This window comes from Carcharodon carcharias, chromosome 11, assembly GCF_017639515.1.
Source record: "Carcharodon carcharias isolate sCarCar2 chromosome 11, sCarCar2.pri, whole genome shotgun sequence".
In the NCBI taxonomy this organism is placed as follows: Eukaryota; Metazoa; Chordata; class Chondrichthyes; order Lamniformes; family Lamnidae; genus Carcharodon; species Carcharodon carcharias.
Window position 1 is genome coordinate 47,068,028 of NC_054477.1, and position 11,676 is coordinate 47,079,703.

Below are 11,676 nucleotides of genomic sequence, written 5' to 3' on the forward strand. Positions count from 1 at the left end.
TATTCCATCACACTCCTGACTTGTGCCTTGTAGTTGGCTTTGTGGAGTCAGGAGGTGAGTTACTTATTGCGGAATTCCCAGCTTCTGACCTGCCTTTGTAACCACAATACTTATGTGGCTGGCCCAGTTAAGATTCTAGTCAATGGTAATCCCCATGTTGTTGATGGTGGAAGATTCAGAAATACTCTGAACTAGTAATGCAACTGAATGTCGAGGGCAGATGGTTAATTCTTCCTTGTCGTCGATGGTTATTACCTGGCCCGTAGGTGGAGCAAATGTTACTTACCATTTATCAAGCCTGAATATTGTCCAGGTCTTGCTGCATGCAGACAAGGACTGCTTCAGTATCTGAGGAGTTGCAAATGGTATTCGGCACATGTCAACTTCTGACCTTATGATGGAGGTAATGTCATTGATGAAGCAGCTGAAGATGGTTGGGCCTAGGACATAATCCTGAGGAATTCCTGCAACAATGCCCTGGGACAGAGATGATTGATCTCCAACAACCACAACCATCTTCCTTTTGCTACATATGACACCAAGCAGTGGATAATTTTCCCCCTGATTTTTATTGAGTTAATTTTGCTCAGCGCTCTTTGATGCTAAACTTGATAAATGCTGCTTTGATGACAAGAGTAGTCACTCTCGCCTCACCCCTTGAATTCAGTTCTTTTGTTCATGTTTGAAACAAGGCAGTAATGAGATCAGGAGCTGAGTGGCCCTGGCAGAACCCAAAAGAAAAGAACAAAGAACAAAGAAAACTACAGCACAGGAACAGGCCGTTCGGCCCTCCAAGCCTGCGCCGATCATATTGCCCGTCAACTAAAACATTTTGCACTTCTGGGGTCCGTATCCGTCTATTCCCATCCTATTCATGTATTTGTCAAGCTGCCTCTTAAACGTCACTATCGTACCCACTTCCACCATCTCCTCTGGCAGCGAATTCCAGACACTTACCATACTCTGCGTAAAAAACTTGCCCCGCACATCACCTTTATAGTTTTCTCCTCTCACCTTAAATCTATGTCTCCCAGTAATTGACTCTTCCACCCTGGGAAAAAGCTTCTGACTGAGCATCTGTAAGCAGGTTATTACTGAGTAAGTGCCACTTGATAGCACTTACAACCTTATAGATGTTCTCCTTCCATCACTTTGTTGATGACAGAGGGTGGACTTGTGGGGTGGTAATTGGCTCAGTTGGATTATCCTGCTTTTTATGGACAGGACATATCTGGGTAATTTTCCACATTGTCAGTGTTGTAGCTGTACTTGAACAGCTTGGCCTGGGAAGAGGTTTGCAAATGCTACAGCCTTGCCATTTTCACTGATGTTCTGGTCTCCATCATCATTGAGCATGGGGATGTTTGTTGAACCTCTTGCTCCCACTAATTGTTTAATTGTTAACCATGATTCACGACTGGATGTAGCAGGACTGCAGAGCTTTGATCTGATCTGTTCGTTGTGGAATTGCTTACCTCTGCCTATAGCGTGCTGCTTCTGCTGTTTAACATGCTTGGAGTCCTAGATGTTGCTCCACCAGGTTGGCACCGCATTTTTTGGGACTCTTGGTGCTGTTTATGGCATGCTCTCCTGCACCCATCATTGAACTATTGGCTTGATAGTAATGATAGACCAACTGAGGGATATGCCAAGCCTTGAGGTTACAGATTGTGGTTGAATACAATTCTGCTGGTAATGATGGTCCAAAGTACCTCATGGATGCCCAGTTTAGAGCTGCTAGATCTGTTCTGAATCTATTCCAATTGGCATGGCGTTAGTGCCACACAATGTGATGAACTGTGTCCTCAGTGGGAGATAGGACTTATTTTCCACAAGAACAGTGTGGTGGTTGCTCCTACCAGTACTGTCATTAACAAATGCATCTGCGGCAGGTAAATTGATGATGGCAATACCAAATAGGTTTTTTCCTCTTGTTGACGGGTGAAATAAATAAATAATTTGCTTCAGTCTTCACTATAGAGGATATAAAACACATTCCATGCCCTTGACATCAAGGTAGCATTTGACTGTGTGTGGCATCAAGGAGCCCTATCAAAACTGGAGTCAATGAGAATCGGGAAAAGTCTCCACTGGTTGGAGTCATAGCTAGCACAAAGGAAGATGGTTGTGGTTGTTGGAGGTCAGTCTTCTCAGCTCCAGGACATCACCGCAAGAGTTTCTCAGGGTAGTGTCCTCGGCCCAACCATCTTTAGCTGCTTTATCAATGACCTTCCTTCCATCATAAGGTCAGAAATAAGGATGCTCGCTGGTGATTGCACGATGTTCAGCACCATTCGCGGCTCTTCGGATACTGAAGCAGCCCGTGTCCAAATGCAGCAAGACCTGGACAATGCCCAGGCTTGGGCCACACAGGTGTCAGGCAATGACCATCTCTGTCAGGCAATGGCCATCTCCAACAAGAGAGAATCCAACCATTGCCCCTTGATGTTCAATGGCATTACCATCACTGAATCCCCCACTATCAACATCCTGGGGGTTATCATTGACCAGAAACTGAACTGGACTAGCCATATAAATACTGTGGCTACAAAAGCAGGTCAGAAGCTAGGAATCCTGTGACGAATAACCCATCTCCTGACTCCCCAAAGCCTGTCCATCATCTACAAGGCACAAGTCAGAAGTGTGATGGAATACTCCCCATTTGCCTGAATGAGTGCAGTTCCCACAACACAAGAAGTTTGACACCGTTCACAACAGAGCAGCCCGCTTGATTGGCACCACATCCACAAACATGCAGTCCCTCCACCATCGACGCACAGTAGCAGCACTGTGTACCATCTACAAGATGCACTGCAGGAATTCACCAAGGCTTCTTCAACAGCACCTTCCAAGACCACGACCACTACCACCTGGAAGGACAAGGGCAGCGGATACATGGGAACACCACCACCTGGAAGTTCCCCTCCAAGTCATTCACCATCCTGACTTGGAACTTTATCGCCGTTCCTTCACTGTCAAAATTCTGGAACTCACTCCCTAACAGCACTGTGGGGGTACCAACACCACATGGACTGCAGCAGTTCAAGAAGGCAGCTCACCACCAGTTTCTCAAGGGCAACTAGGGATTGGCAATAAATGCTGCCCCAGCCAGCGAAGCCCACATCCTGTGGATGAATTTTTAAAAATTGTAAATCAGGAGATGGAAGGGAGAGGGGAATCTTGTGAAATTACAATCACTAGGGAAACAGTACAAAGCAAACTGATGGAGCTGTGGGCTGACAAGTCTCTGGGTCCTGATGGACTTCATCCTAGGGTTTCAAAAGAGGTGGCTAATGAGGTAGTAGATGCATTGGTATTCATTTTTCAAAATTGGTTAGATTCTGGAAATGTTCCATCAGACTCAAAAATAGCAAATATAACCACTCTGTTCAGGAAGGGAGGGAGGCAGAAAACAGGAAACTATAGGCCAGTTAGCTTGACATCTGTCGTAGGGAAGGTGTTGAAATCGATCAATAAGGAGGTTATAGCTGGGCACTTGCAGAAACTCAAGGTAATCAGGAAGAGTCAGCATGATTTTGTGAAAGGGAAATCATGCTTAACCAATTTATTGGAGTTCTTTGAAGGAGTAACATGCACGGTGGATAAAGGGGAGCCTGTAGAACATGCTGTACTTGGATTTCCAGAAGGCATTTGATAAGGTGCCACATCAAAGGTTATTGCAGAAAATAAAAGCCCATGGTGTAACATATTTGCATGGATAGAAGATTGGCTGGCTCACAGAAAACAGAGTATGCATAAGCGGGTCTTTTTCTGAATGGTAGGATATGACAAGTGGAGTCCTGCAGGGGTCTGTGCAGAGGCCTGAATTTAAAATTCATATCAATGACTTTGATGAGGGGAGTGAGGCATGATAACCAAATATGCAGAAGACACAAAGATAGGTTGGAAAGTATGTTGTGAAGAAGACATAAGGAGGTTGCAGACGGGATGTAGATCGGTTGAATGAGTGGCAGATGGAGTATAATGTAGGAAAATGTGAAGTTGTTTACTTTGGCAGGAAGAATAAAAAAAACAGAGTATTACTTAAATGAAGGCAGCAGCGGAATTCCGAGGCGCAGAGGGACCTAGATGTTCTAGTGCATGAGTCACAAGAGGTTGGTATACAGGTACAGCAATTAATTAAGAAGCTAATGAAATGCTATCCTATATTATGAGAGGGATTGAACGTAAAAGTAAGGATGTTATGCCTCAGTTATACAGGGCATTGATGAGACCAGATCTCGAATGTTATGTGCAGTTTTGGTTTCCTTATTTAAGGAAGGATGTAAATGCGTTGAAGGCGGTTCAGAGGAGGTTTACTTGATTGATACCTGGAATAAGCAGGTTGTCTTACAACGAAAAGTTAGACAGACTGGGCTTGTTTTCACTGGAATTTAGGAGACCGAGGGGTGACTTGATTAAAGTATATAAGATCCTGAACGGTATTAACAAGTTGGGTGTGGGAAGGATGTTTCCTCTTGTGGGTGAGTCCAGGACTAGGGGGCACTGCTTTAAAATTAGGGGTTGACCTTTAGATCAGAAATGAGGAGAAATTTTGTGTCAGAGGGTTGTGTGACTTTGGAACACACTGCCTCCGAAGGCGATGGAGGAGGAGTCATTGAATATTTTTAAGGCAGAGGTAGATTGATTCCCTTGCCTAATAAGAATCTAAGGTTATCAGGGGTAGATAGGAATGCGGAATTCGAAACACAAACAGATCAGCCATGATCTTATTGAATGGCGGAGCAGGCTCAAGGAGCCAAATGGCTTACTTCTGCTCCTATTTCGTGTGTTTTTATGATTTTTTCACTAGTTACTGCAGGCCCAACATGCAAAATGTGACCTTTAGGACTTGGCCAGCTGTGTCAGTGGTGGAGCTACCGAGCCACTCTTGGAGACTGATATTGAAGTCTCCCACCCAATGTACATTATATGCCCTTCTTACTCTCATGCTTCTTCCACATGGTGTTCAGCATGGAGAAGTACTGATTCAGCAGCTAAGGGAAGGTAATAGTTGGTCATGTTTGGCCTGATGCCATGAGACCTCGTGGGGCCCGGAGTCAATGTTGAGGACTCCCTCCCAAATATACGCTACTGTGCTGCCACCTCTGGTGTGTCTGCGTAAAAGTTATCATGCTGGAAATTATCCCATGGAAAACTGGGGGCTAAGGATACATGGGGAGTCGACCATGAACCAGTTTGGATTGTTCCAGAAGTCCAGCTGAGGAATTTGTAGCAGTTTGTACAAGCAAATTTAGTGCACCAGCAGAGGAGAGAGAAGTGGGAATGAAAACCACGAACGGAGAGCAGTGAGGCCCAGAGAACCATGGAATGGTCAAAGGTAAACCCGCGGGATCAATACAGATGAAGAGCTGGTCTAAAGAGCAACTATAGGGAGGTGAGGCAAGCACAAACTCAGGGTACCAGTAGGGGCTTGAGCTAGTCCAGCAAGAGGTGACAAAACGCTGAAGGAAGAGTGGAATCAACAGCCACAAGAAACAAGTTGAAAGCAGAAAAGTTGAGATCATTCAGCAGTAACGGAACAGGATGTACAACAGGTAGAGATCAGAGTTAACACAGCATACGATGAAAAATTTGCAGCGGGAGAAGAAAGCTGAGTCTGCAGGAGCAGACCAGGTAGTGGAATAGTGGAATAGAGCCGGTTTAGCAGAGAATGCAGTTTAGAATGCAGTTTTGGTACAAAGCGGCAAAGGAATTCACAGTAAAACCCAGAAACCAATGGAGAAATGCATTTTGACCCTGGGGAACATAGATTAAATTCCAAGATCCAATGCATCAGACAGATTGCCTAAATCATTGGGCAGTTCTATCCTTCAGCAGCTAATGCTGATGAATTTGCTACTTGCATATGTGGGATTTTGTTGCATAGCATGAAAAATTCACAGTCTGCCTTGGAACACATATCAACCCTGGGGATGTCTGCTTCAGACAGCCACCACAGAGTCTGTAATGCCAGTCTTGGCATCTCTGTTGAGTACTTAGACTCTGCCATTTAGGCATCAGTCTGTAACCTCATCTCTTTCATGGACAGGCTGACTGATAAATGTAGTCAAACCAGGAAACTATTAATGGGGGGATGGGTGCCGCCAGCATCCGTACTGCTTTGAGTTCTGTTGATCAACAGGTCAGCAGATGTGGTGGTATAAAGACCTATAAGGGGTAGAATTTAAGTTTTAGAGGATGATGGCATTCTGCCTCCATATCACTTTATTAGAGCTGTAGTAAAAGCATTTTTTAAGAAAGTAGGAAGTTATGAATGAATGACTTATCAAAAAGTTTTCCACACATGTTATTGTTACTTTAAGATTTGTTGGTTCTGCAGAGTGTAAACTGAGTGAATGGGGGGGTTGGTGGAGGGGCATAAATTGGTATGGAGGGTATGAAGGTCCATGAGGGTGGTTGGAGGGGCATAGGTTGGCAAGTGGGCATGGGTAAGACTTTTTAAACTTGCTTTCAAAACGTTCCATCATCCAGACTAGGGTTTGTGATGCCCCTGTGTGGCTGTAAACCACAAGTCCTTGAAAAGCTGGTCCGACTCCATGAAAATTGCTGGGGTCTGGAACATGCCTCTCCCCACTCCAGAGCTGGCAGGTTAGGAGTGCAGGGTGCGGGCTCGCGACCTGCACCAGCCTGCACGTTTATCCTGTGCTGGTGAAAATTGTGGGTGCTGAGAATGGGAAAGGGGCCGGGAATCCTGGAATCGGGTCCCAGCCACCATTTTTTAAAGGTCTGCAGAGCCTCCCGGACTCTCTGAAAATCCATCCCTAAAACGCAGAAGTCAGAGATTTGGGAGGTGCTGCAGAACAAATCTTGATGTGTTGGTGCAGTGCATTCTGTAGATAGTACACATTGTCACTACAGAGTGCCAATGCTTCAGGAACTCTATGTTTACACAGCTATTGAGATGGAAAAAATGTTTGTAAACAGATAAGATAGGTCTGTTTTGTAGACTTTGCCCAGTTTCATTTATGTTGACCAGGAATATGTGCTTTGCAGAGCGGCCTGATTGAGAGCCTGGTACTGGGACTGCAGAGAATATTGATTGATTGGTAGGAACGAGCAGAACTAAAGCAGGAAAGCTGTGGGCTGAATTTTACCATGGGCTTCAGGACTGGGACATCAGGATGAAAAGTGGGACCCAAGCCCGCACCACCTGGCAGATGGAGAGGCTTGATGAGTTTGCCACAGACGGGCTCCTATTTTGTTGCCTCCAAGCCACCAGCCATCCATTTAAGGATGGTGACAGCCCAATTAGCTCTGAACCCTCAGCAGCAGAGGCAGGCAGGAAACCCATTGGTGCATCAAAATGGAGGCACCCTCAGGCAGGTATTTAAAAATTAATACTTAGGGGCCCAAGGGTGGTAGGCTCTATTGGAGGATGGGGAAACCCCTCCTGAGGGATTTGTCGGGGCCATAAGCTCTAACTTCATGCCCGTCACCCCCTCTGTGGGGCTGGAGCCTCTGGCTCCAACAGCCCCCCATGGACCTCGGCAGGGAGTATACTTCCATGAAGCTGGCGACCTCCCCACACAGTGTGAAATCTCCTGCTGTTGGCAAAATGCTGGTGGCCTCATAAAATGGCACTTAATTGGGGCCTTAATTAGATAAATTGGCTGCCCACCAGCATGGAGCAGGCAGCTGATCTGGCAGCCTGTCGCTGGGAAACCTTCCCGGTTATAGGACAGCAAACGGGAGCCCCCCCGACGCAGTTCCCCACTATTTTACCAGCCATCCCCCCCACCTCCGTTCCCAGCTCCTGGGAGCCAGTAAAATTCAGCCCTATATCTTCAAAACGTCCATAAGTCAAACCTCCTCGCCTGAAATATGTGTATCAAAAAAACATTGGCCTGAAGCTTCTGTTCAATTCTGCTGTTCTCCTTGGCTCAGTGGGTGTGATTGGCTCAGCAGATTGAGAAATTTGAAGTGTTAATTGGACTCAGTGCAACTTGTAGTTCTGCCACTTATTGTGCTGGATTAGAAAGCGTCACACTAGAAGCCATTCCTGACCCATAAACTGGCTACCTCTCCAGGCTGAATTAATTGCCATTGAGAGTTTCCACTGATTATGCCTGTTTGCAGGCCTTTGAGGAGGCTGCAAAAATTTAAGCTGAAACTTTTGGGTGCAAAGACACGACTAGGTATATTTTGAAAGGTTTTTGAATAATTTTTTTAATTTACGAGGGAAATTTACTACTGTACCCCAATCCAACTGAAAATCATTTTTTAAAGTGACTTTCAGTAATTTAAAATCGCTTTTCACAGATGATGATTGACACTGATTTAAAATGCATTAAAAATCACCTTTCTTGAAAACATCAAATTTTTTTTAAAGCAATTTTATTTTTCAAATTTACATTTTCTAACATTGCACAATTGTGAATTGTTCACGGCAGTTTTTACATTTGGTAACATCCCAATAAAATTGAGTGAAAACTCAGGGGAGTAAAAAAACATTTTCCAAAATGGTTGCAGTTTGCATCGGAATTGCCGATTTGTGCCCAAAGTGGCAACTCTACCCCATTAGTTCTAATTTTTGATTTTGTGTGATATTATGAAATTGCTTTACTGATGCTATATTCTTATGTTATATGTTTTTTCAGTTTCTTGCTCTGGTGGAAACCTCAAGAGGAAGATTACACCGGATTGATTACCAATGAAGGCAGCCATTAGTTCTTACACAAGTTTTCACTTAGATTGCAGTGAGCTTATCTTGCTTAGCCACTTTCAAAGCTTCATTGTGTGCCACTCTATCTGCTTGTTCATATTATACAAAAATAGGATGTTTGCACAGTTCTACATGTAGTTAAAAACTGATGTTTGGAACAATACTTTCAGTATCAGAAAATATTCAATAGGTATTCAGTGCAATCCAATCTGATTCATTAAGCAATTAACCCTTTCACAAAGTATATGAACTTCCTGAGACATTATGAATAAAGTGTGAACAAAAGGCAAAATATTGCAGATGCTGGAAATCTGAAACCAAAACTGTTCTGCCCATTTTCATGTTTTTATGTATAGATGTAAGGATTTTTTTTTGCATTACATTCTTATTAGGAAATGTTTTTCAATTAGCTGTCAGGAGGAATTTTAGAATGCTTTCCTTTCACTGTCTTGACTGATGAGAAGAAAATTTATCCCCCTATGATGGGTTGTAAGTGAAATTAATTTCTACAGTTTCAACCCTATGCCTTAATAGGAAACAACCCACATCAGCAAAAAAATTGAAACAAAAGGGCTGAATTTTTTTATTTTTTGAGAAAGGATGGGATTTTAAATGAACAAACTGCTAACAAAATTTCACAAAGGCACATCTTTGCAAGTGTAATTTGGTTAACACTGAATTGGATTTGCAATCAGTTGGGCTCATAACCTAAAGGAGATATCTGTCATAATTTGGTTGCAAAGTCCTTCATTATTTGTTCTGGCTCCAGTTTGGAAATATTTTCAAATAGGAAAAATTTTATATATTATATCCTTGTCAAGTCATTAATAAATATTTAAAAACAGCAATAGTCCCAATATCAACTTCACTTGTAGCCTCCTTCAAGTTCAAAGGTTCCCATGTATTACTACTCGCTGTTTTCTGCTAGAAGCCAATTTTGTATTCAAACCACACCTTACATGTGGTTAATCATTAATCACCAATATGCGTCCTTGACGAAAAACACCCGAAAATTCAAATATATAAATGTATTCCCTTGTCCATCATGTCAGTATGGTAACACATTCCCATTACAGTCATCCAGTGTCAACATGAACCACTCTCTGCATCTAATTATGTTAAATGCAACCAGAGCAATGCTCCCTCTATTCTGTCTCCACATGTCCTTCAACTCTTAACACAATAGAATGTCCTTTGTTCTTTCAAGGGAACCAGCCAATGCAACCTACAGAAAGGAATTCAAAGACATCCTGCAGAACTGTAGGATGTATGGGTTCCTCATACTTCTGGGTTTCCTGAACTCAAAACAGCTTCCCTCTGCACAGGATGCACCTCCGGGCTAATGTCCAACCCACTGTCTGCCTAATTAGATGAACATTAAAGATCCTCCAGCACTTTAAGGCAACTGTTGAGTTCTTCCTGGTATTCTGGCACACATTCTGTCCTCGACTAATACAACAAAAATAGATTAATTGGTCATTATTTGAGATGTTTCTGAGATATAATAATGTGTTATGTACAGACAAGAGCTTCTACCTATTTCCAACCACAAAATGTTTATGTATCTTTTTTTTGAATATGTATCTTAACTATAGTCATTTTTGTTATGAATTTGCAGTATGGTTCCTATATTTCTAGATAAGAGGGTTGTTGCAAAAAATAACTTTCACATGAGTGCTTATGGGTTTTAAAGTGCTAGATGTGATGTTCCTGCTACGCAGTTCACATGCACCACAGTCATGAAGTGCCATGCAAAAATTTGAAGGTACTGCACATTGCAAAAATTGGCTGCACATAACAGAATTTTGCAGGGAACATTGGTCATATGTTTAGCTGCTCATCTGGGTTTCCAACTTTTATTGGTTTAGTGCAATACTTTTCAGGATTCATTTTTGTAAGAACGTTATCATACTATAATTGTTTTCAGATCCCAACGCAGCACTATTCACACCTGAGAATCACAGAATAGTATAGCATAGATGGAGACCATTCAGTCCACCAAGTCTGCTCCGGCTCTTTGGAAGAGTAACCCAGTCCCACTCCCCCATTGTTTCCATACATATCTCAATTTTTTTCTCCTTTTAAGTATTGTTATCTAATTTCCCTTTGAAGCCTACTATTGAATCTGTTTCCACCACCCTATCAGGCAATGCATTCCAAATCCTAACCACTCATTGCATAAAAAAATGTTGTCTCTTCTACATTTTTGCCCTCTGGGTAGCAGCCCTTCAGTCATTTGAAACAGCTTCTCTCTATTCACTCTATTTAAACCCTTCATGATTTCAAACAGTACCATCAAATCTTCTCTTGGGCCTTCTCTGCTCTAAGAGGTATAGCTCCAGCTTCTCCCGATTATCCAAATACCTATAATCTTTCATCTCTGGAACCATTCTAATAAATCAATTCTGCGCCCTCTGCAAAGCCATCACTTTCCTGCAGTGTGGTGCCCAGAATTGGATGCACTATTTCAGCTGAGGTTGAACTATTGTTTTAGAAAGGTTAAATTAATTTGTTTGCTCTTGAGCATGTATGTGCTCAGGATATACCCAGGTGTGCTGTTCTTCCTTTTTAAAAGTTCTGTCTTTTTTTCATTCATTCAAAGAATGTGGGCTTCACTGGCCAGGCCAGCATTTATTAACCATCCTTAATTACCCTTGAGAAGGTGGCGGTGAGCTACCTTCTTGACCGCTGTAGTCCATTTACTGTAGGCACACCCACAGTGCTGTTAAGGAGGGAGTTCCAAGATTTTGGCCCAATGACAGTGAAGGAACAGTGATATATTTCCAGCTCAGGATAGTAAGTGGCTTGGAGGGGAACTTCCAGGTTGTGGTGTTCCCATGTGTCTGCTGCCCTTGTTCTAGATGGTAGTGGTTGTGAGTTTGGACGGTGCTGTCGAAGGAAATTTCTGCAGTGCATCTTGTAGATGGTACACACTGCTGCTACTGTGTGTCAGTGGTGGAGGGAATGAATGTTTGTGGACAGGGTGCCAA

At 43.1% G+C, this 11,676-nt stretch overlaps 1 protein-coding gene across 3 annotated transcripts in view; it reads left to right on the top strand.

Annotated features, from left to right (window-relative positions):
• LOC121284053 (solute carrier family 46 member 3-like) overlaps positions 1-10,086 on the top strand; it is a 30,135-nt gene extending 20,049 nt beyond the window's left edge. For all 3 annotated transcript variants that reach the window (XM_041199048.1, XM_041199049.1, XM_041199051.1), the window contains one exon: positions 8,622-10,086. In XM_041199048.1, coding sequence (XP_041054982.1) covers positions 8,622-8,691 — 70 coding nt within the window. In that variant the 3' untranslated portion in view covers positions 8,692-10,086. The remainder of the gene's footprint in view (positions 1-8,621) is intronic.
• The last annotated feature ends 1,590 nt before the right edge of the window (positions 10,087-11,676 follow it).